At 45.5% G+C, this 25,597-nt stretch overlaps 1 protein-coding gene across 2 annotated transcripts; it reads right to left on the minus strand.

Annotated features, from left to right (window-relative positions):
- Positions 1-711: 711 nt before the first annotated feature.
- ZNF766 (zinc finger protein 766) lies at positions 712-24,702 on the minus strand. Of its 2 annotated transcripts, XM_017864706.1 has the most exons (5): positions 24,650-24,702; positions 16,131-16,212; positions 10,814-10,940; positions 9,627-9,755; positions 712-3,085 (listed from the first exon to the last, which is right to left on the minus strand). In XM_017864706.1, the coding sequence occupies exons 2-5, from the start codon at positions 16,191-16,193 to the stop codon at positions 1,953-1,955; spliced, it is 1,452 nt and encodes a 483-aa protein (XP_017720195.1). In that variant the 5' UTR covers positions 16,194-16,212; positions 24,650-24,702; the 3' UTR covers positions 712-1,952. The 2 variants fall into 2 exon arrangements, with proteins under 2 accessions (XP_017720195.1, XP_017720201.1); XM_017864712.1 differs by lacking the exon at positions 9,627-9,755.
- Between the last annotated feature and the right edge of the window lie 895 nt (positions 24,703-25,597).

Genomic DNA, 25,597 nt, shown 5'->3' on the forward strand with positions numbered 1-25,597 from the left:
TTTGGGAACCCAAGGCGGCCGGATCACCTGACGTCAGGAATTCGAGACCAGCCTGGCCAACATGGTGAAACCCCGTCTCTACTAAAAATACAAAAAAATTTGCCAGGTGTGGTGGTGTATGCCTGTAATCCCAGCTACTTGGGAGGCATAGACAGGAGAATCGCTTGAACCCGCGAGGCAGAGGTTGCAGTGAGCCAAGATCATGCCACTGCACTCCAGCCTGAGCAAGAGAGCAAAACTTCATCTCAAAAAAAAAAAAAAAAAAGGAATACTATGCAGCCATAAAAAGGATGAGTTCATGTTCTTTGCAGGGACATAGATGCAGCTGGAAACCATCATTCTCAACAAACTATCACAGTGACAGAAAACCAAACACCCCATGTTCTCACTCATAGGTGGCAACTGAACAATGAGAACACCTGGACACAGGGCGGGAAACATCACACACCGGGACCTGTCAGGAGGTGGCAGGCTGGGAGAGGGATAGCATTAGGAGAAATACCTAATGTAAATGACGAGTTGATAGGTGCACCAAATCAACATGGCACATGTATACCTAGGTAATAAACCTGCATGTTGTGCACACGTACCCTAGAATTTTAGGTATAATAAAAAATAAAAACAAAAATGCTAATGGTGCCTTATTATTGTCTGCTATAAAGTATCCTCCTGAGATGGGATAAAACAATATGGTAGAAAGAAGGTGAACCATTCACACTTTGGAAAATTTCAACTTTATTGTTCAAACATGAGAACTATGGACATTCTAAATCAAGCAGAAGCAAATTATGCCAGCAGTTAAACATGAATCCTACTCAAGAACATGTTCCATTGGTAGTTTTGATTAAACTCTCTACTCTGATGTAACTGTTCTCTCTTCCATTTCAAAAATAAGAGTACCTTTTAATCAGTCTTTGCTAAACAGGAGCTATTGCTATTCAATGGAGAAGGTGGCCACCATTTCCCCTGCGTTGTCTCTACTACGTAATCAGTCCCTAATGACTTGACTCTCTTCCCATAAAAATCCCTGTGTCCTAAAGTCATGGCATGCTCTATTTCATGGTCACTTGTAGAGCACAGCAGCACTGTGCCCATCAAGAAAATAGTGTGCTAACTGCAATAAGCATGATGACTACCATCACGGTTTTGTTATTCTCTGCCCATCTCCATGGCCTCTAAATCAGACAATCTTTAATCTGAAAAGGAAGTGTCCTTATTCTTCCAGGAAATTGGATAAATGCTCCTCAGCTAATGAAGTCAGCCCTGTCATCTGACTGATTCTTTCCCAGAGACCACAGTGAAAGGCCTGTAAGGAAGGCACATGAAGAGATTTCAAAGTTCAGGTTGAAGTCATAAAAACTAGCCTTTTTTTTTTTCTTTTGAGACAGGGACTCGCTCTGTCACCCAAGCTGGAGTACAAATGGCAAGATCAGAGCTCACTGCTCAAACTCTCAAACTCCTGGGCTTGAGCAATCCTCTTGCCTTGGCCACTCGAGTAGCTGGAACTACAGACACATGCCAAGGGCTTGGCTTTTTTATTTTGTACAGACGGGCCTTGCTACGTAGCCCACGCTGATCTTGATCTCCTGGCATCAAGTGACCCTCCTGTCTTGGCTTTCTATTGTGCTGAGATTATAGGCATGAACCACTGCACCTGGCCTTTCAAACCCAAATAATTACATTTTTAATAACCCGATCATAACAGACCATGTCCACGTGTCCTTGCACCCTTTATACACATCATATTATCAGGTTCAACAGATTTTGACTTGTTAGCCTTGGCACACACCATCCATTTGTGTGGTTTCACCAAAGACGAATGTTTTGATGTCTACTGATTTGGTAGGTCTTAATACAGCCTGTGCCATAGATAGTATATTTAAATGATTTCTTTCTAGTATGGACTCTTGGATGTTGATTAATGCTAGAACTCATGATAGAGTTTGCCAAACTCAGTTTGTAAGGACTCTCTCATGAATGCTTCTCTGATGCTGTACAAGCCACGAGCTGTGCCTAAAGACCTTACCGCACACACGGCATTTGTAAGGTTTCTCTCCAGTATGGATTCTCTGATGATTTGCAAGGTGTGAATTCTGAGTGAAGACTTTGCCACACTCATTACATTTGTAAGGTTTCTCTCCAGTATGAATTTTCTGATGTCGTGCAAGGTGTGAAACTTGAGTGAAGACTTTGCCACATTCATGACATTTGTAAGGTTTCTCTCCATTATGATTTCTCTGATGAACTGTTAGGGAGAACTTGTGCCTAAAAGCCTTGTCACATTCTTTACATTTGTAAGGTTTCTCTCCAGTGTGGATTAACAGATGGGTGGTGAGGCTTGAATGCCCACTAAATTCTTTGCCACATTTATTACATTTGTAAAGTTTCTCTCCTGTATGAATTCTCCAATGTTGTGCTAGGTATGAACTGCTACTATAAACCTTGCCACATTCGTTACATTTATGAGGTTTCTCTCCAGTATGAATTTTCTGATGTCGTACAAGGTATGTAATACGACTGAAGACCTTGCCACACTCATTACATTTGTGAGGACTCTCTCCAGTATGCAGTTTCTCATGTCGTGCAAGGTATGCAATTCGATTGAAGAGCTTGCCACATTCTTTACATTTGTAAGGTTTCTCTCCTGGACGAATTCTCCAGTGTTCTGCAAGGCCTGACTTGTACCTAAAGGCTTTACCACATTGATGACATCTGTTAGGTTTATCTGCAGTGTGGATTACTTGATGATTAGGAAGGCTTGAAGACACTCTGAAGACTTTGCCCTGCTCATTACATTCATAAGGTTTTCTCCTAATGTGTGCTTTCTGTTCTTGTGACAGCAATGGAAAATCAACAAAATCATTCCTGTGTTTATAAAAAATGTGGGTTTTGACCCCAGAATAAATTATTTGAAGTGGTGAAACTGAAGAACTGTGGCTGATTAACTTTTCAACTTGATTACATTCATAAATCTTCCCTTCACCTTGAAATATCTCCAGTTCTGGCAGAGGTAACTGAAAGGTTAATCCAAGTTGATTTGTAATAGGCTTGTTTCTTGCTTTGCTTCTCACTGCACAGCACCTCCCTAGGAAAGCAAGTAAACAGCATAATTTGAACCCATGGTTCTGGCATGTTTAGACCCTGACGGAGGGACTGGAATCTGCCTCATCTGACTTAGACACTGGAAGAAATATCAGCATACTTCGTATTATCACACTGGCAGTGGAGAAAACCCAAAAGGTGGGGTGAAGCACTGAGCAGTGGGGAATCTGCAGGAGTCAGGTGAGTTTGAGAGGGATTATGAGCAGAAAAATACAACAAAAATTGAAAGCTTCTAAGAAAAAGCAGGATGAGCCTCTCAGGGAAAATAAGACACTTAAGAGCAGCTGCATAGGCCAGGTGTGGTGGCTGTAATCCCAGCACTTTGGAAGGGCGAGGTGGGTGGATCACTTGAAGTCAGGAGTTCGAGACCAGCCTGGCCAACATTGTGAAACCCCGTCTCCACCTAAAAATACAAAAATTAGCCAGGTATGGTGGCGTGTGCCTGTAATCCCAGCTACTCAGGAAGTTGAGGCAGGAGAACTGCTTGAACCTGGGAGGTAGAGGTTGCGGTGGGCTGAGACTGTGCCACTGCACTCCAGCCTGAGTGACAGAATGAGACTACATTTCCAAAAAACAAAAAAACCGGGTGCAGTGGTTCACGCCTGTAATCACAGCACTTTGAGAGGCCGAGGTAGGTGGATCATGAGGTCAGGAGTTCAAGACCAGCCTGACCAACATGATGAAACCCTGACTCTACTAAAAAAAAAAAAAAAAAAAAAAAAAAAAAAAAAAATTAGCCGGGTGTGATGATGGTATGTATGCCTGTAATCCTAGCTACTCAGCAGGCTGAGGCAGGAGAAGAATCACTTGAACCCGGCAGGTGGAGGTTGCAGTGAGCCGAGATCATGCCACTGCATGCTGCGCTCCACCTTGGTGACAGAGTGAGACTTCATCTCAAAATAAATAAATAAATTTAAAAAAAAAGGAAAATTAGAAAATATCTTGATATAAAAGAAAATATAAATATAACACAGCAGAACTCATGAAATGCAACAAAAATAGTGCTGGAAGGGATACTGTCATGATGTATGCATACATGAGAAATAAACAAATGGCTGGGTGGCTCACACCTGTAATCCCAGCACTTTGGGAGGCTGAGGTGGGAGGATCTCTTGAAGAAAGGAGTTGCAGACCAGCCTAGGCAACAAAGTGAGACCCCTTATCTCTAAACAAAATAAATAAAATAAAACACATTCCTGTTTTAATTAGTGAGGCACAGTGTCGTGTGCTTGTAGTCCCAACTACTCGGGAGGCTAAAGGGAGATCATCACTGGATCCCAGGATCTATACTCATGCCACTGCACTCAAACCTAAGTGACGCAGTGAGACCCTATCTCTTAAAAAATAAATAACTAAACTAGAATAAAATAACATATAAAAAAACCTAACTTTGTACCTCAACAAAGAAAAACATGAACATGGCTGGGCGCAGTGGCTTATGCCTATAATCCCAGCACTTTGGGAGGCCGAGGCGGGCGGACTGCCTGAACTCAGGATTTCGCGACTAGCCTGAGCAACACGATGTAGCCTCATCTCTGCTAAAATTTAAAAAATTAGCCGGGCATGGTGGCATGCGCCCGTAGTCCCAGCTACTTGGGAGGTTGAGGCAGGAGAATTGCTTGAACCTAAGAGGCGGAGGTTGCAGTGAGCCGAGACCATACCACTGCACTCCAGCCTGGGTGACATCTAAAAAAAAAAAGAAAAAGAAAAAAATGAACTCAAAGATAGCAGAAAGAAAAAATAAAGGTTAGAAAACAAAGGAAACAGCAGAGAAGCACTAGAGAAAGTCAGGAAAGTAAGAGTTCACACTTTGAATAAGACTGACAAACCCTTACCTAGATGAACTAGAAAAAAGAAACATGAAGTATACGACCAAAAAACTACAATTAGAAAGGTAAAAGAGGACATTACAAACAAGTCTATACAAATAAAAATGGAAGTTAAATGAGACTCAACAATCACATAACAAAAAATATAACCAAGAAAAAAAGTGGATAAATTTGTAGATAGCCACCACTTACCAAGACTTAACGATGAAGAAGTAGAAAATCTAAACACACCAGTAACAAATAAGAAGACCGAATCAGTTATCAAATACCTACCAACTAAAACAGCAATGGACCAGATGACTTCAGTGTAAAATTCTATCAAATACTGAAAAAGATTTAACACCAATCCTCCTCAAAACGTGCCATAAGGTTGACGAGGAGAACCACTTCTACACTCATTCAGTGAGGCCGGTGTTACCTTGAAAGCAGAGGCAAAGGCCCTAAAGAAAACCGCAGAGCAGGCCGGGCACGGTGGCTCACACCTGTAATCCCAGCACTTAGGGAGGCTGAGGCAGGCAGATCACCTGAAGTCAGGAGTTCAAGACCAGCTTGGCCAACATAGTGAAACCCTGTCTCTATTGAAAATATAAAAGTTACCCGGGTATGGTGGCAGATACCTGTAGTCTCAGCTACTTGGGAGGCTGAGAGAGAAGAATCACTTGAGCCCAGGAGGCGGAGGCTGCAGTGAGCCGAGATCACACCACTGTACTCCAGCTTGGGCCACAGAGTGAGACTCCATCTTAAAACAAAACAAAACAAAACTGCAGAGCAATATTACTGATTAATCTAATGCAAAAATCCTCAACAAAATGGTAGCAAAATAAATTCAGCAGCATAGTAAAATGGATCACACCTCATGACCAAGCAAAATTTATTTCAGGAATGCAAGAAGGATGCAACTTTGGAACATCAGTCCATGTAAAACCCCACAATAACAGAATAAAGAAAAAGAAATCCATGCAATAATCTCAGCTGATGCAGAAAAACATTTGAAAACCTCAGCAATCATTATGATAAAAACACTCGCCAGGCATGGGGGCTCATGCCTATGATCCAAATACTTTGGAAGGCCAAGATGGGGGGATCACTTGAGCTCAGGAATTCCAGACCGGCCTGGCTAACATAGTGAAACGCCACCTCTACAAAAAATACAAAAATCAGCTAAGCGTGTGGCCTGTGGTCACAGCTATTCAGGAGGTTGAGGTGGGAGGACCGTTTGAGCCTGGGAGGTGGAGGTTGCAGTGAGCCGAGATCGAGATCATGACAGCAAGAGACACCCCCTCAAAAGAAAAAGAAAACAACACTCCACACACTAGGAATACAAGGAACCTACTTAATAGAGGCCATATATAAAAAGTCGAAAGGTAACATACTCAATATTGAAAGAATGAAAGCTTTTCCTTTATAATTACGGGGGGGGGGGGGGGGGAGCCCGCTGGGATTCTTTTTTTTTTTAATTGAGGGCTTCCGGGATCCAGGTCTTTCTTGACTTTTTGATCTTACGTCATCTAAGTGCAGTGGTACCCACTTGTGCTTATTAGCTCTCTTTCATTGACTACTGACTGGGCGCACATCCGTTATTTCTATTCAGAATACCTCCCTTGGTATCCAGGGAGGACACGTCCCAGGCTCCTCTGTGTGGTGTTGATACACACATACGTTGGTTTTTGTCCGCAGTTCCTGGCTCATAACTCCCACAGCCCTTGCTACAGTCTTTGGTTATGTTGGCTTAGGCCTTCTCTGCAGGCCTTAAGAAAAATAACCTCTCCAACCTTCTCCTCCTCTCCTTTCACCTGCTCTAAGGCAGGACTCTAGGGGCACCTTTCTGATTGCTGGTCTTAAGACCTCCCCAGAGAGGGTCCTGCTGTATACCCTGGGGGAAGGAATGCTGATGTCATAAAGCCTCCATCAAAACCCAAGAGGATTAGGTTCCAAGAGCTTCAGGATACCGGAACACATGGCAGTTTCCTGGAGAGTGGCACGCCCAGGGAGGGCATGGAAGCTCCACAGTTCTTCTCCCATACCTGTCCCATACATCTCTTCATTTGTATCATCTGCAATATCCTTCATGATAAACTGGTAAACATCAGTGTTTCTGTGAGTTCTATGAGTTGCTCCAACAAATTAATTGGGCCCAAAGAGGGGATTGTGGAAACCTCAACTGGAAGCCAGCTGGTCAGAAGTTCTGGGGACCCAGACTTGCCACTTGTGGGAAGTGAGGCAAGTCTTGGAGACTGAGCCCTAAACCTGTGGGACCCGGCCCTATCTCCAGGTAGTGTTGGAAGTGAGTTGGAGGACACCCAGCTGCTGTCTGCTGCTTGGTGTATGGGGAAAAACCCCCACACCTTTGGTCAGAGAAGGCTTCCTCTGTGTTGATAACTGCGGTGGTGTGAGAGCAGAGGAAAAACATGGTTTGCGAGTTTTGTGCTAAAAAACCCTGAGATATCAAAATGTATGATGCTCAAGTCCCTTACTATTGGTCTTCATATCCATGGTTTCTGTATCTGCAGATAGAGAAAGCCCAGAAAGACCAGGCCATGGTTAGAAGCATGGAACTGTCAGCACCAACCACCATCCTCCAGGAAGGGTACAGGGGCTGGAGACTGAGTTAATATCAATCATGCCTATGTAATGAAGCCTCCATAAAAATTCCTGAGAGCTTTCAAATGCTGAACACATGCGGTGGGACTGGAGGATGGCACAGCAGTGAATCTCCCCACATGCCTGCCCTGTGAACCTCCTCATCCGGCTGTCCATCTGTATCCTTGGAAACATCCTTCATCATGAAGCAATGAACATAACGAAGTGTTTCACTGAGTTTTGTGAGCCACCCTAGCAAAGTAACCAAACAGAAGAAGGGGGTCAAGGGAACCCTGACTTGTGGCTGGTCAGGTGGAAAGGTGACTACCCACTACTGGCAACTGGTGGCTTAGGTGGGGGACAGGCTTGGGAACTCAACCCTTAGCCTGTGGGATGCAACTCTAACTCAGGTAGACAGTGTCACGAATGAATTGCAGGAAACCCCAGAATTGGTTTTTGGTGGGGAGAAATCTCCACACATTTTGGTGACCAGAAATGAAGCATTCTGTGCCGAGCAGCATGTGAGAGTAGGAAAATCACTGACTTTTTCCCACCTCAAACAGACCTGAACAGGCAAAGAGGGCTTGAAACAGCTCTATGCAGTTTCCAGGCCCCAGAAGCAAAAGACAACAACCTATGTTTTCCCATCACCCCATCAGGTCTTCCCAGTACAGGAAATGGGGGGATCATGAATAGGTCAAGGAGGCAGGTCTATGCAGACCTCAGCTCTGATGTATAAGGACAGAGAACTGAGCAACAGATAAAATCCTACACAGAAAGAGACCACAGGGGAAAGAGACTCCTTTGAAACGGCACTCTCTTTGCGCCCCTTCAGAATCAAAGAACAAAGAGTTGGGCGGGCACGGTGGGGTCAAAGGCCTGTATCCCGGCCACTTTTGGAGTTCTGAGACAGGTGGATCAAACGAGGTCAGGAGATCGAAACCATTCCTGGCTAACACAGGTGAAAACCCCCCGTCTCTCTAAAAAAATACAAAAACTAGGGCCGGTGAGGTGGCGCGCCTGTGTCCCAGCACCCTCCGGGAGGCTGGAGGCAGGAGAAAATGGGTAAAACCCGGGAGGCAAGCTTGCAGTGAGCTTGAGATCCGGCCCACCTTGCACTCCAGGGCGTGCGACAGGAGCGAGACTCTCGGTCTCAAACAAACCATAAAACTATTACACATCTAAACGAAAGGGTGGGCTGGGCGCAGTGGCTGACACCATAATCCCAGCACTTTGGGAGGCCGAGGTGGGCAGCTCATGAGGTAAAGAGATTGAGACCATCCTGGCTAACAAGGTGAAATCCCGTCTCTAATAAAAATACAAAAATTAGCTGGGCATGGTGGCGCGCACCTGTAATCCCAGCTACTTGGGAGGCTGAGGCAGGGGAATCACTTGAACCCAGGAGGCAGAGGTTGCAGTGAGCAGAGATCACGCCACTGCACTCCAGCCTAGAGATAGAGTGAGACTCTATTTCTAAATAAATAAATAAGCAAACAACTAAATAAAGGACATGGTGATAGGTACAGGTAAAGAAAGATTTCTCTTAAGAACTCAAAGGATTTAAACTCCTATTTCTCCACACAATTATCCCACTTACAGAGAGTTTCCCAAACACTATTTAACAGTATGGCTCTGGTAGGCATGGGGCACATGCCTGTAATCACATCACTTTGGGAGGCCAAAGCAGGAGGACTGCTGAAGCCCAGGGGTTCAAGGCTGCAGTGAGCTATGATGGCCACTGCACTCCAGTGTGGGGGACAGAGACTGTCTCAAAAAAAAAAAAAAAAAGGCCAGGGGGGGTGGCTCAAGCCTGTAATCCCAGCACTTTGGGAGGCCGAGACGGGCGGATCACAAGGTCAGGAGATCGAGACCATCCTGGCTAACACAGTGAAACCCCGTCTCTACTAAAATACAAAAAACTAGCTGGGCGAGGTGGCGGGCGCCTGTAGTCCCAGCTACTCAGGAGGCTGAGGCAGGAGAATGGCGTAAACCCGGGAGGTGGAGCTTGCAGTGAGCTGAGATCCGGCCACTGCACTCCAGCCTGGGTGACAGAGCGAGACTCCGTCTCAAAAAAAAAAAAAGTGTGGCTTCCGCTCTGTCCATCTGAGCTCTTACCTGTGTTGATATCTTTGATACCTTCCCACCTAACCAGATTTTTTGCTACTTTCATTTCATTCTCCACAGTCCAGGGCTCTGTCCTTTGCTTCATCATGGAGATAATACTCAGATCAGGAAGACATATTCCTGTTTATAAAAGAAAGAATCAAGATGTGCTGTGATGTCTCCAAAATCCAAGCCCTCTGTTTAGGCAGGAGAGACGATATTAAAAATTAATCCTTTTACGCCAGTTAGAATGGCGATCATTAAAAAGTCAGGAAACAACAGATGCTGGAGACAATGTGAAGAAACAGGAACGCTTTTACACTGTTGGTGGGAGTGTAAATTAGTATGACCATTGTGGAAGACAGTGTGGCGATTCCTCAAGGATCTAGAATCAGAAATACCATTTGACCCAGCAATCCCATTACTGGGTATATACTCAAAGGATTATAAGTCATTCTACTATAAATTTAAAAAAAAAAAAAAAAAAAAACTAATCAAGAATTCCAGAAAAACGTTTCACAAATTCACCCACATACTGTCTCCTTCTGAATGCTTAGGGAATCCTGTAATAATTGGATATCGAACTCTCTTCCAAGAACTACAGAATCAAAAGCATAGGGGTAGAAAACAGGGAACTGGATATTTTAAAAGTTTGTCATAAGGTTTTACGCACACTTAAGCCCAGGTACCAACCCAAAGGTGCATCATGAAGGAGACAGAAGATCTGAAGAAAGGGGGCATTTCAAGTCCAGAAAGCATACGGGAGCTTTTCATTTCTGAGTCAACAGGCTTTCTTTTTTTTTGAGATAGAATCTTGCTCTGTTGCCCAGGCTGGAGTGCAGTGGCATGATCTCAGCTCACTGCAACCTCTGCCTCCTGGGTTCAAGCAATTCTCTTGCCTCAACCTCCCGTGTAGCTGAGATTACAGGCATATGCCGCCATGCCTGGCTAATTTTTGTATTTTTAGTAGAGATGGGGTTTCATTATGTCGGTCAGATTGGTCTCGAACTCCTGACCTCAAGCAATCCACCCACCTCGGCCTCCCAAAGTGCTGGGATTAGAGGCATGGCCACTGCGCCCAGCCAAGTCAACAGGGTTTCAATCTCAGTCAAGCAATGCAGGGGCTCCCAAGAGGCACACAAGGGAAAATGCAGAGATACTAAAGGCAGACCCCAGCTTCTGAGGGGCATTATCCTTACCCAGGGAGACCAGGTTCCTGTAGTTCTCCAACATCACATCCCTGTATAAAGCCTTCTGCACAGGGTCCAGGCATTTCCACTCCTCCTGGGAGAATTCTATGGCCACGTCCCTGAATGTCAAGTGTCCCTAAAATGAAAGATGTATTTGACCAACAGGGTATAGAGAGAGTAATTATGTTCACACAAAACGAGAAGAGGGTTGTAAGGATTCACTCAACTGAAGTGGTGACGTGAACATTCTGACATATCCACATTAAGGTATTTTTGAGCTAGTTATGCGTCTGTGATTGAGTTTTATTATACTTTTCCACAAAAAGTTATGATAGTCTTTAAAGCGGTGTAGATTTTCCATTCAGTATCTACCTGAGCTAGAATACAAGTTCTCTGAAGACACCAACTACTTGTATTCTAGCTCAGGTAGATAATGCATATCAGTTGGTGTGTTGAACATAATACCTAACACTTCTATAGAGATAACTGTGGGTTAATTTTGTGTCTGGGCATGAGAATCAAACCTAAAGCATCAAACTGTTAAGTAACAGATCAGCGTCAAAAGTAAACTGACAATTACCTAACTGAGTCAAGTTAAGTTCATGAACAAAAACCTAAATCTGCATAAAAGGTCATTATATATGCATATACACATATCCTCCTCGTAATACATTACTATTTTTACTGCCATTAACTCATTAATGTGATAGTGTAGAACACATTTTTTTTTTTGACAGAGCCTCCGGTCTGTCACCCAGGCTGGAGTGCAGTGGCGCGATCTCCGCTCACTGCAACCTCTGCCTCCCAGATTCAAGTAATTCTCCTGCCTCAGCCTCCCAAGCAGCTAGGATTACAGGCATGCACTACCATACCTGGCTAATTTTTATATTTTTAGTAGAGACAGGGTTTCACCAAACCCTGGTTGGCCAGGCTGGTCTTGAACTCCTGACCTCATGCGAGCCACCCTTCTCGGCCTCCCAAAACACTGGGATTACAGGCGTGAGCCCCGTTCCCGGCCCAATAGTGTAGAACATTCATAAGGTCATGGAAAGTATTTCAGATGTAATTTCAACTGTTCAAAAATATAAATATTTTGGTTTTGAGATGGAGTTTTGCTCTTGCTGCCCAGGCTCAAGTGCGATGGTGCGATCTCAGTTCACCACAACCTCTGCCTGCCAGGTTCAAGGGATTCTCCTGCCTAGCCTCCCGAGTAGCTAGGATTACAGGTATGCGCCACCACGCCCGGCTAATCTTGTATTTTTAGTAGGGACAGCATTTCTCCATTGGTCAGGTTGGTCTCAAACTCCTGACCTCAGGTGATATGCCCACCTCAGCCTTCCAAAGTGCTGGGATTACAGGCGTGAGCCAACACGCATGGCCAAAAGTATTGGCTCACGCCTGTAATCCCACCACTTTGGGAGGCCGAGGCGGGTGGATCATGGGGTCAAGAGACCAAGACCATCCTGGCCAACACGATGAAACCCCATCTCTACTAAAAATATAATAATTAGCTGGGTGTGGCAGCGCACGCCTGTAGTCCCAGCTACTCAGGAGGCTGAGGCAGGAGAATCACTTGAACCCAGGAGGCGGAGGCTGCAGTGAGCCATGATCACGCCACTGCACTTCAGTCTGGGCGACAGAGAGAGACTCTGTTTCAAGAAAATAAAAAATAAAATTAAAATTAAAATTAAAAAATTCTTACAAAATGATGTTGTACCTTAACTATAGGCTTGCTTATCCATGCACTCATGCAAACACATCACAGGTACACACACACACTTAGCTTATAAAGTAATAAACATACGCACTTTACATATCAAATGAAATAAAGAGTTGTCTCTCAATGACTATTTTTTAGATGACATTTGTCATCTTTTTTAAAAAAAAATTCTTAGAGACCAGGTCTTGCTATGTTGTTCAGGTTGGGGTGCAGTGAATAATCACAGCACAGTACAGCTTTGAACTCCTGATCTCAAATGATCCTCCCTCCTCAGCCTCCCAAGAAACTGGGACTAATGGTGCACATACGGCCTGGCAGTCATTATTATTTTTGCTAATGTATATTTCAGCATGTTTGCAACAATAAAAATGTATAAATAGTACTCAGTTTACTTTATAAACATTACTGTATATTAAGCTATTTAAAAAAAAGTAGACTGGCTGGGCGCAGTGGCTCACGCCCGTAATCCCAACACTTTGGGAGGCTGAGGCAGGCAGATCACCTGAGGTCAGGAGTTTGAGACCAGCCTGGCCAATATGGTGAAACTCCGTCTCTACTAAAAACGCAAAAATTAGCTAGGCCTGATGGTGGGCGCCTGTAATCCCAGCTACTCGGGAGGCTGAGGTAGGAGAATTGTTTGAACCCAGGAGATGGAGGTTGCACTGAGCCGAGATCACATCACTGCACTCTAGCGTAGACAAAAGAGTGAGACTCCATCTCAAAAAAAAAAAAAAGGAGATCATGAAAAAAACAAAGAAACTTGAATTCCAGTCACAAATACCTATTTTCAAAAATATAAATAGAATATGTTTTAAAATGTATGTGAGGTCTCACTATATTGCCCAGGGTGGTCTCAAACTTAAGAGATCCTCCCATCTCAGCCTCCCAAGAAGCTCAAGAAGCTCAAATTACAGGCTTATACTACTACACTAACCCATTGCTTTGTCCATTAAAATTTAGATTATTCTCTACAGTGAGAATTACAAACCACTGCTCAAATTGAAATCAGAGAAGACACAAATGGAAAAATATCCCATGCTCATGGATGAGAAGAATCAATATAATTAAAATGATCACACTGCCCAAATAATTTACAGACTGAATGCTAATCCTAACGACGTTCTTTGCAGAACTAGAAAAAACTATTTTAAAATTCATATGCAACCAAAAAAGAGCCTGAATAGCCAAGGCAATCCTAAGCAAAAGAAACAAAGCAGGCCGGTGCGCTGTGGCTTCAAGCTGTAATCCCAGCACTTTGGGAGGCCGAGACGGGCGGATCACGAGGTCAGGAGGATCGAGGACCCATCCTGGCTAACATTGCGAACCCGTCTCTACTAAAAAATACAAAAAACTGCCGGGCGATTTGTGCGGGCCTGTTAGTCCAGTGCTTGGAGGCTGAGCAGGAGAATGGCGTAACCAGGAGGCGGAGCTTGCAGTGAGCTGGACCCGGCCACTGCACCAGCCTGGCCGGCAGAGCGAGACTCTGCTCTCAAAAAAAAAAAAAAAAAAAAAGAACAAAGCTGGAAGGCATCAAGTTATCCCAACTTCAAACTATTACCACCAGGCTACAATAACCAAAACAATATGGTACTGGTACAAAACGGCCACAAAAGTACCAATGGAACAGAATAGTCAGCTCAGAAATAAGGCGCACATCTATGACCATCTGATCTTTTACCAAAGCTGACAAAAACAGGGGAAAAGACTCCCTATTTCATAAATGGTGCTGGATAACCGGCTAGCCACGTGCAGAAGATTGAAGCTGGATGCCTTCCTTACACGATACACAAAAATCAACTCAAGATGGATTAAAGACTTCAATGTAAGGGCCAGGCGCGGTGGCTCAAGCCTGTAATCCCAGCACTTTGGGAGGCCGAGACGGGCGGATCACGAGGTCAGGAGATCGAGACCATCCTGGCTAACACCGTGAAACCCCGTCTCTACTAAAAAAATACAAAAAAAAAAACTAGCCGGGCGAGGTGGCGGGCGCCTGTAGTCCCAGCTACTCAGGAGGCTGAGGCAGGAGAATGGCGTAAACCCGGGAGGCGGAGCTTGCAGTGAGCTGAGATCCGGCCACTGCACTCCAGCCTGGGTGACAGAGCAAGACTCCGTCTCAAAAAAAAAAAAAGACTTCAATGTAAAACCTAAAACTATAAAAACCTTGGAAGACAACTCAGATGATACCATCCTGGACACAGGAATGGGCAAAGATTTCACGACAAAGACACCAAAAGCAATCGTAACAAAAACAACAATTGACAAGCGGTATCCAATTAACTTTAAGAGCTTCTGCACAGCAAAACAAACTATCAACAGAGTGAGCAAACAACCTACAGAATGGGAGAAAATTTTTGCAAACTATGCGTCTAACAAAGGTCTACTATCCAGCATCTATAAGGAACTTCAACAAATTTCAGAGAGAAAAACAACCCCATTAAAAAGTGGGCAAAGGGCCAGGTGCAGTGACTCATGCTTATAATCCCAGCACTTTGGGACGCCGAGGCAGGTGGATCACCTGAGGTCAGAAGTTGCGAGACCCGCCTGGCCACCATGGCGAAACCCTGTCTCTACTAAAAATACAAAAATTAGCTGAGTGTGCTGGCAGGAGCCTGTAATCCCAGCTACTCGGGAGGCTAAGGCAGGAGAATCGCTTGAACTTGGGAGGCAGAAGTTGCAGTGCGCTGAGATCGCGCCATTGCACTCCCTCATGGGCGACATGAGCGAAATTCCATCTCAAACAAACAAACGAAAAAAGTGGGCAAGGGACATGAACAGACATCTATCGAATGAAGACATACATGTAGCCAACCAGCATATGGAAAAAAAGCTCATTATCACTGATCATTAGAGAAATGCAAATCAAAACCACAATGAGATACCATCTCATTAGTCAGAATGGCTATTACTAAAAGTCAAAAAAGGCCAGGCACCATCACGCCTGTAATTCCAGCACTTTGGGAGGCTGAGGTGGGTGGAGATGGTGAAACCACATCTCTACCAAAAATTCAAAAAATTGCCAGGCATAGTGGTAGGCATTTGTGGTCCCAGCTACTCAAGAGGCTGAGGTGGGAGGATCGCTTGAGCCTGGGAGGTAGAGGTTGCAGTGAGCCGAGATTGCACCACTGTACACCAGCTTGGACAACAGAGCGAGACTCTTATCTAAAACAAACAAACAAAAAGGCACAAAAGATTTCCTGATTTTTTATTGCACAATTTACCAGGTACTTGTGCACATTAATACGTGACTTCTGTGGGCAGCTCCTCTAATTCTGGTCCACAGAGACTGACAATGCATCCAGATGTGGCCCCTGAACAATCCCTGCTGCCCAACAGCACTGACACCACAGGACCCTCACCCCATCTCCATCCATGTCTGGTGTGAGCCCTTCCCAGGCCCATGCCCAGGGCAGCCTCTTCCCAAGTTCATGTCACTGGGTCACGAGGGATGGAATCTAAGTGAGATGAGAGGGACTGAGGGAAGGCACGGGTGAGTGTGAGCAAACCTGTCAGGCAGGACGCTTCAGACTCAGAAGATTCTCAACTCCGGTACTCGGCATTTCAGGAAGAAACAAGAAACAGAACAATCAACTGAGAATATCACTTTACCTGAGTAAGTGGCATCCCTGACTCCTTTGCTGTCCTCTTCTGCGCTTCTCCTTCACATAACATGACTCTTTAGAAGTCAATCCTGAATGTCAAAAACATGCTGTTTAGGGTTTAGAATCAACATACTTTCTTCCTGTGCCACAACCACACACATAGGGGAGACCTCACCCTGTGGAAATACAGTCCTCTGCTGCCCACTGCTACAGAGTTGATGCCGGGACAATAAACTCCTACAGGAAGAACAAGAGAGTTTTTGGCCCCTTTCTTCAGAACCCGCTCCCCTCCTGGAGAAGCCCGAGCACACACACTGCAGCAGTGGGGAGCTGGACTAAGATTCCCTTCAGGGCACAGACCTGGCTCTGACCAAACCCCATGCAGAGCACAGTACCCCTCACCTCTTTGTGAATCAGAAGCTGAGCTCAGCCTTCTGAAATGAGGACACGGCTTCGGTGCTCAATGCTGGATACAGAATACAGTAAAATTCCTTTATCCAAGGGGATACGTTGCAAAATCCTGAATGAATGGAACTTGGAACAGTACTAAACCCTATCTACTCCATGTAAAGGATGCACGTGACAGATGCTCACTGGCGTATCCAAATTGCCAACATCAATGCTCATGTGCTTGGGGGGCATGTTAAATAAAATAAGGATTACTTAAACAAAACCACTCAGATACCAAAGACTGGATCTGATCAAAAAGACTGCTATTAAAAACAAAACAAAACAAAAAAGAAGACTAACAACGGATTGATGGGCAGACAGAGAATACAGTGCATGGGGTCTGTATCCAAGGATTCAACCAATTATAGACTTAAATAATTAAAAAAAAAAAGGAAGCAACATACCAATATAAAACAGCAATAAAAGAAAAATATAAAATAAAAATAATACAAGAAAACCAGCCAGTATAACAAGTATTTACAGAGCATTTATATTTAATTAGGTATTACAAGTAATCAGATGGTTTACTGTGGGGAAAAGAAAGAGAAATCAGACTGTTACTGTGTCTATGTAGAAAGAAGTAGACATAAGAGACTCGATTTTGTTCTGTACTAAAAAAATTCTTCTGCCTTGAGATGCTGTTAATCTGTAACCCTAGCCCCAACGCTGTGCTTGCAGAGACATGTGCTGTGTTCACTCAAGGCTTAATGGATTTAGGGCTATGCAGGATGTGCTTTGTTGAACAATTGTTTGAAGGCAGTATGCTTGGTAAAAGTCATCGCTATTCTCTAATCTCAAGTACCCAGGGACACAAACACTGCTCTGCCTAGGAAAGCCAGGTATTGTCCAAGGTTTCTCCTCACGTGATAGTCTGAAATATGACCTCGTGGGAAGGGAAAGACCTGACCGCCCCCCAGCCTGACACCCGCCCCCCAGCCTGACACCCATAAAGGGTCTGTGCTGAGGAGGATGAGTGAAAGAGGAAGGCCTCTTTGCAGTTGCGATAAGAGGAAGGCATCTGTCTCCTGCTCGTCCCTGGGCAATGGAATGTCTCAGTGTGTGTTCCATTTACTGAGATAGGAGAAAACCACCTTAGGGCTGGAGGTGAGACATGCTAGTGGCAATGCTGCTCTTTAATGCACAGAGATGTTTATGTATGTGCACATCAAAGCACAGCACCTTTTTCTTAAGATTGTTTATGACACAGAGACATTTGCTCACATGTTTTCCTGCTGACCTCCTCCCCACCATTACCCTCTTGTCCTGCCACATCCCCCTCTCCGAGATGGTAGAGATAATGATCAATAAATACTGAGGGAACTCAGAGACCAGTGCCGGTGCCGTCCTCCGTATGCTGAGCGCGGTCCCCTGGGCCCCACTTTTCTTTCTCTATACTTTGTCTCTGTGTCTCTTTCTTTTCTCAAGTCTCTCCTTCCACCTGATGAGAAACGCCCACAGGTGTGGAGGGGCTGGCCCCCTTCGGTTTACAGCATATGGGAGGATACAGAGGATGTGCATAGGTTATATGCAAATACAGTCACACATTGCTTAACAACAGGGACATGTTCTGAGAAACGCATTTTCAGACCATTTCATTACAGAGTGAACTTACACAAACCAAGATAGCATAGCCTACTATTATATCTGGTATATATAATATAGCTTACTGCTAAAAACCTGTAGGGCATGCTATGTCCTGAATACTACAGTCAACTGTAACAATGCTAAGTACTCGTTAAGTCAAAACATATCTAAATATAGAAGAAGTACAGTAAGGCCAGGCACAGTGGCTCACGCCTGTAATCTTATCACTTTGGGAGACCAAGGCGGGTGGATCATCTGAGGTAGGGAGTTTGAGACCAGCCTGGCCAACATGGGGAAACCCCGTTTCTACTAAAAACACAAAAATTAGCCGGGCATGATGGTGGGTGCCTGTAATCCCAGCTACTCGGGAGGCTGAGGCAGGAGAATCACTTGAACCCAGGAGGCAGAGGTTGCAGTGAGCTAAGATTACACCACTGCAATCCAGCCTGGGTGACAGAGTGAGACTCCGTCTCCAAAAAGAAAAAAAAAAAAAGAAAAAGAAATACAGTAGTCATTTGGTATAAGAGTTTAAAAAATGGTACACTTGTCTAAGGCACTTACCATGAATGGGGCTCGCAGGACTGGAAATTGCTCTGGGTGAGTCAGTGAGTGATGAATGAATGCGAAGGCCTAGGACATGACTGTACACTACTACAGGCTTTACAAACACTGCACATTTAGGCTACGCTAACTTCACAAAAAAATACTTTTTTCTTCAGTAATAAACCAAGCTTACTTACTGCAACTGTTGTACCGTACAAACTTTTAAATTTAACTTTTTGACACTTTTGCAACAACGGCTTAAAACACAAACATGTTGTACAGCTATACAAAATATTTTATCTTTTACCTTAATTCTCTAAACTTTTCTTGTTTTCAATTTTTTCACCTTTTAAACATTTTGTCAACAACTAAGACACAAACACACACATCAGCCTACGCCTGCACAGGGTCAGGATCATCAGTGTCACCGTCTTCCAGTGCCACATCTTGTCCCACCAGAAAGTCCTCCTATGGTAACAATGGTTTCTCCCAGACGCCTCCTGAAGGACTTGCCTGAAGCTCTCCTTTCAGAATAGTCCACGGTAGTTTGCTTGCTTTGTTTCTTTTGTCTTCCTAAATGTTCTTATGAGCAGATAATGCATCATGGACGTTCCTTTCTATTAATGAAAATCTTTAGGTGTTGGTGCCTATGTTTTCAAACCTTTTAAGGAGCTTGTCAAGGTCTGCAAAACCTTCTGCTATATATTTAACTGTGAATTGCCTTGAGAGTTCTTTCTTTTTCCTCAGTTTCCTATTGGCTCATTCTCTCTCTTTTTTTTTTTTTTTTTTTTTGAGATGGAGTCTCACTCTGTCGCTCAGGCTGGAGTGCAGTGGCGCGACCCTGGCTCACTGCAACCTCCGCCTCCTGGGTTCGTGATTCTCCTACCTCAGCTTCCCAAGTAGCTGGGACCACAGGCATGTGCCACCACTCCCAACACTACTGACCTCAAGTGATCCACCTGCCTCGGCCTCCCAAAGTACAGGGATTACAGATGTGTGCCACCGCACCCAGCCAGTTCCCTATTCTCTTGCCTCTTCTTCAGCTATGCGTTCCTGTATCAGTTCCAATGACTCATTAACCCATTCCTCATGAACCACCTCTAAGAGATTCTCAATGTCATCCTCCTCCACATCCAGTTAAAGCTGTCTGGTAACGCACTAGGTTTGTTTCCCCCAGCATCACCACCAACACTGCACTATGATGTCATGACTGCTCTGAGGTAGCCAGGCAACAGGAATTTTTCAGCTCCAGTGTAATCTTATGGAACCACCATCATAGGCGTGGTCTGTTGTTGACCGAAATGTCCTTATGTGGCACGTGACCGTATTATGCAATTTTATACAAGGGTCTTGCAGATCATCTGATTTGGGTAATCTTGGGGGGGATCTTGGAAGCAAATCCTATGTGATACCGAGGGATGACTGTACAGGGGGACATACTGGACAAAGAGATGATTCAAGTCCTGGACAAAACAGAGTGGGACAGTGAGAGACTACATCATCCTACCAAGAAGAGAAATTTAACACTTACGAATTCTTCATTTCTGGAACTTTCCATGTAATATCCTTGGACTACTAAAACTGTGGTTGACCATGAGTAACTGGAACCTCAGAAAGTACACTGGAAGATAAAGAGCAACTACCGTAGAATCAACTTCAAATATTAATGCTGAGCCCAACCTGAGTATGAGAATGGGAATCTCAGGTAAGAGACTGGAGGCACAAGACGTGTATCTGCACTCCAATGTGAAGCCAGGGGTGAGCTCCACTCAGACGGCGCAAGTCCAGCACACCCCCACCTTCTGGCTCTGCTCTATCCTTGGGTCTTGTTACCAGGATTTAGGTAGTGGACAGCAAAAGAGCAGAAAGAAATATCCAGAGCAGGCAATGTGGACCACAGTGGGGGTGAGGGTGTAGCTGGAGTGTTAAATATGGGGTGGAGAGGAACACAGAAGCCTCCATGAAGAAGGTAATATCAGAACAAAGACTTGGGGAAGAAATGGTGTTTGTATCTGCAGCTGACAGGCTAGAGATGTCCAGGCAGAGGGACAGCCTACGTGGAAGCCCTGAGTCAGGAGCAACCCTGGCTCCAGGAAAGAGGCCTGTGTGGCTGCAGCAGAGGGAACGGGGGGGACAGAGGCAGGAGATGAGCTCAGAGAGGTCCTGGGGCACAGATCACACAGGGACAAGGCCGCAAACATTTTCTCCCATACCTCAAAGGAATTTCGGAAACAACAAATTTCCTCACCTGTTTTAGTAAATATGTAATTATTTATGTTAAATTAATGTACTTACAGGCTGGGCGTGGTGCCTCATGCTTGTAATCCCAGCACTTTGGGAGGCCAAGGCGGGCAGATCACAAAGTCAAGAGATCGAGACCATCCTGGCCGGCATGGTGAAACCTCGTCTCTACTAAAAATACAATTAGCCAGGCGTGGTGGTGCATGCCTGTAGTCCCAGCTACTCGGGAGGCTGAGCCAGGAGAATTGCTTGAACCTGGGAGGCGGAGGTTACGCTGAGCCAAGACCGTGCCACTGCACTCCAGCTTGACGACAGAGCAAGACTCCATCTCAAAAAAAAAAAAAAAAAAAACTAATGTACTTACAATGTAATATCTTACATATTTCGAATATATGACAAGAAGTTCAGCTAAGCCCCAGGAAGTACAGGGTCACTCTCATCTGAGATGTGCAGGACTGCCGGGGAATGCATTTGGGGGAGCTCAGAAAGTGGCACATACGAGGTGGAGATGCCTGTTAGGTGTCCCAGCAGAGAAGTAAGGAGACAACTGAACACAGGTTTCTAGACCTCAGGCCAGAGGTCTGCAGGGGACATGGAGACAGGTAGATGGGGTTCAAAGCCATGAGATGAGATGATAAGGAACGGTAGTGTGTGTGGACAGAGATGAGAAGAGTTTTGAGATCTAAGCCTATTCAACATAGGGAAACCCAGTCTGTACTAAAAAATAAAAAAATTACTTGGGTGTGGTGGTGTGCATCTAGAGTCTCAGCTACTTGGGAGGCTGGGGCAGGAGGACCTCCTGAGGCCAGGAGTTCGAGGCTGCAGGAAGCTATGATTGCACCACGGCACTGCACTCAGGGTGACAGGGTGAGACTCTCTCTTAAAACAAAACAAAATGAAGAAGACCTAAATCACGGAACACTCTCATGTTCAGAGAAGACAGCTTCAGGAGATACCAGCAGAGGAAACTGGTAAGACAAAAATCTGAAACAAAGTAATCAAATAAATTTAGAGCTAAGAAAAAAGAACAGGGAATGATCAGCTGTGCAACATGTTGCTAACTCGAAAAGATGAGGATAGGAAATGCAAAATTGGACTTCGAAACACAGAGGTCACTGGTGCAGTCTGGAAAAAAAAGGATCAAAGGAATGGTGGAGGTGAAAGCTTAATTGGAAGGGGGTAAATCAAGAACTTGAGGCAAGACTGGAGACAGAGAATATAAACAAGATTTTAGTATACTGTGTTCTCAAATGGAGCATTGAAGAGGGGTACTAACTACAGGGAGAAATGTAATTAATAGAATGTTTTTTGTTTTAATCATGGAGGAGTAGCAAGAAATAAAGACTTCATTCTGTGCCTTTTTTTTTGAGACAGAGTTTTACTCTTGCCACCCAGGCTGGAGTGCAGTGGTGCGACGTCGGCTCATTGCAACCTCCACCTCTGGGGTTCAAGTGATTCTCCTATCTCAGCCTCCCGACTAGCTGGGAATACAGGTGCGCATCACCACGCCCAGCTAATTTTTGTATTTTCAATTTTTGTATTTTTAGTAGAGGTGGGGTTTCAACGTGTTGGCCAGGCTGGTCTGGAAGTCCTAGATGTAAGTGATCTGCCCACCTTGGCCTCCTAAAGTGCTGAGATTACAGGCATGAGCTACTACACCCAGCCAGCGTGTCTGTGTGTGTTTTAATGGACAATACCTCCATGTGGGTACACTAACCAAAGTAATCCCTTGAAGTAAATATTGGTGATGCCACAGAGAAAGGATGCCACACTGTCCTGAGATTGTGAGTAGGGCTGGCACATGGTGCACAATCGCAGGGTCAGCAACAGCCAGGAGGAGGGACAGACATTTCCAGTTACTACAGATCGCAGGCCCTGAGACAGGTGGGTGGACCAGTTGGAGATCTCTTCCCTTTACTGTTTGAGGTGGAAATGTACACGTGTTTTTTCCCCTGCTGAACAGTTCTCTGGCACACTCCCAGCTGGATGACCTACAATTTAACTCAGTTTGGACAGTATCTACCTGGAGATAGAATCACATCCCAGTTAAGGACTCAGTCCCACATGACTGCCCCTCAATTCAGACACGGATAAAGTTAATGGTTTCCAAAACCCACTACTCTGTTTTGATTTGCTAGGATGGCTCTTCCATCTATATCCTTTGTCATAACCTTCGTAACTGATAGTAAACCTAAGTAAAATTTTCTCTGAGTTCTGGGAACCATTCTACCAAATTAATGTGAGGAGGCCGGGCAAGGTGGCTCAAGCCTGTAATCCCAGCACTTTGGGAGGCCGAGGTGAGCAGATCACCTGAGGTCTCAGGAGTTCAGGACCAGTCAGGCCAACATGGTGAAACCCCGTCACTACTAAAACTACAAAATTAGCCAGGCGTGGTGGCGGGCACCTGTAATCCCAGCTACTCGGGAGGCTGAGGCAGGAGAATCGCTTGAACTCAGCAGGCTAAGGTTGCAGTGAGCCCAGATTTTGAGCCCCTCTCCTCTCCCACAGTTTCTCCCCTTCTTCCCTCTATTCCTTCTCTTCCACCTGATCTGCTCCATCTTGCAATTTTTTTCCTTTTGTTGCTCTTTCTCTCCAATCTTTTGATTGTCTCCAATCTCCATGTATTTCTGCCTCTTTCTTCTCCCATCTGTGCTCCTCCTGCTAAATTCCCTCTTCTCTGTTATGCCCCCTTCTCCCCACTGTCTGGCAACCCCAGATCCCTGGGGTGGTTCTCCCTCTGCTCTCCTTGTCACCGGCTGCCCCCTCTTGCTGTCCCTGCACCACACTGCTCAGTCTGCCCTGGCTCCAAATCCCTCCTCCTCTCCCCAACTTTGTCTGAGGAGCCTCCCGCTTTGCTGCCCTTCTCCCTACCTTGCAGTCCTTCATCTGTCTAGAAATACAACTTTTCTCTACATTTCTCCAGTTGCTTTTCTCTCCCTGCTACTTCCTGGGGTGCTTCTTTCACTTTGCAAATCTCTCACCGTCCCTCTACGTTGCCGTCTTGATATGGATCTCCTTCATTATTTTCTCTCTAAATTTTTCTGTTTCCTCTACCTCGCTCTCCATCTCTTTCACTATACATTCACAGGGAGGGGACTGGAATAAAATGCCCACCTCCTCAAGAGCACAGTTTCCAACGGAAGGAATTTGGGACAGAAGAACACTGGGTGCCCTACGATAGGTCCCGGCCACAGGATCGGGAGAAGCCTTGACTGCGAAGAGGCCTGGAGACAGAAGGGTCCAGCCCAAGGAGGTCTAGGGTGGCAGGCAGATCAGGGGTGGGGTCTGCAGAATCTCCAGGACAGGCAGTGGACGCGGCCCCTCCCGATTTGCGGCTGTGGCACTGCGCCCCAGGGGCCGATAAGGGCGAGGCTTGGGACCCGGAGGGCGTGGATCAGGCTCGCAAGTGGGGACTTTACGTGGCGCGGGGCTGGCGGAAGGGTCACTGAAGGGTTTTGAGCAGGAAAACGACGCGAAAGCAGGTGCCTACGCGGCCCTACGGCAGAACGACCAGGGAAAGAACCAGCCCTAGGGCGATTTTAACACACAGGGAAGCGAACCCCGGTATTCTGACCGGACGCGTGAATTTACTCGGGGTGGAGGGAGTGGTGCGGGGATTTCAAGGTCTGTACCGCCCCCCACATCCCGGGTACAGAAGCGTGAGGGCACCGCTAAGCGAACACTTAATCTAAACAAAGGAAAACTCACGCGCCGCAGCTGCGCCATCTCTCCACGCCATCCACTTCCGGGTCTGCAGGCGCCTGCGCGCGGACGGAGAGGCCAGGCCTGGGCGGGGCCAGCGAGGTGGTGGGCGGGGCCTGAATGCTTATGGGGCAGGGCCTGCGCTTCCCTCCTCCTATCTCTGGGCGTGTCTCGGTTTTCCGGAGTTTGCAAGCAACACTTGCCAGTCAGGCTGGAGCCGCTCCGCGGTTTGTGACCTGGGATCTCACTAGGAGGGTCAGCGTCTGTTGTTTGGATCCAGGAAAGTTCCCACAATTAAAATTAAGGAATTCAATTAAAATTTAGAAATGTAATTGAAAACCCTTAAATTGTCTGTGACAGGAATGCAAACTAAAATACAATATGCAAACTCAGCCTGTGCGGAATGTGTAATTTCATGCTGATGACCCACAGAATGGCATAGAAATCCGCTCCATTTCTGATACCCGTTCATTCTGGAGAATAGAGTTCCAAAGAGTTTCCCAGGGACACCTCTGGGGCGTGGAGGGAAAAGAGCAGTAGAGGCTGGGCGCGGTGGCTCACGCCTGTAATCCCAGCACTTTGGAAGGCCGAGGAGGTCGGATCACTGGAGGTCAGGAATTCGACACCAGCCTGACCAAAATGGAGAAACCCCGCCCCTACTCAAAATACAAAAATTAGCCGGGCGTGATGACACACGCCTATAATCCCAGCTACTTGGGAGACTGCGGCAGGAGAATTGCTTGAACCCGGGAGACGGAGGTTGCAGTGAGCCGAGATCGCCATTGCACTCCAGCCTGGGCGACAAAAGCAAAACTCCATCTAAATAAATAAATAAGCAAAAGCTTTTAAAAGTACATGTAAATTACTTCTTCCTTTCACTTGTTCTATTCCACACTTGAGTTATTTTAAACACCTTTGAAATATGCTTAGGTCAATATTTTCTAAAAAATACTG

Source organism: Rhinopithecus bieti, unplaced genomic scaffold (assembly GCF_001698545.2).
Source record: "Rhinopithecus bieti isolate Rb0 unplaced genomic scaffold, ASM169854v2 scaffold_2723, whole genome shotgun sequence".
Lineage (NCBI taxonomy): Eukaryota > Metazoa > Chordata > Mammalia > Primates > Cercopithecidae > Rhinopithecus > Rhinopithecus bieti.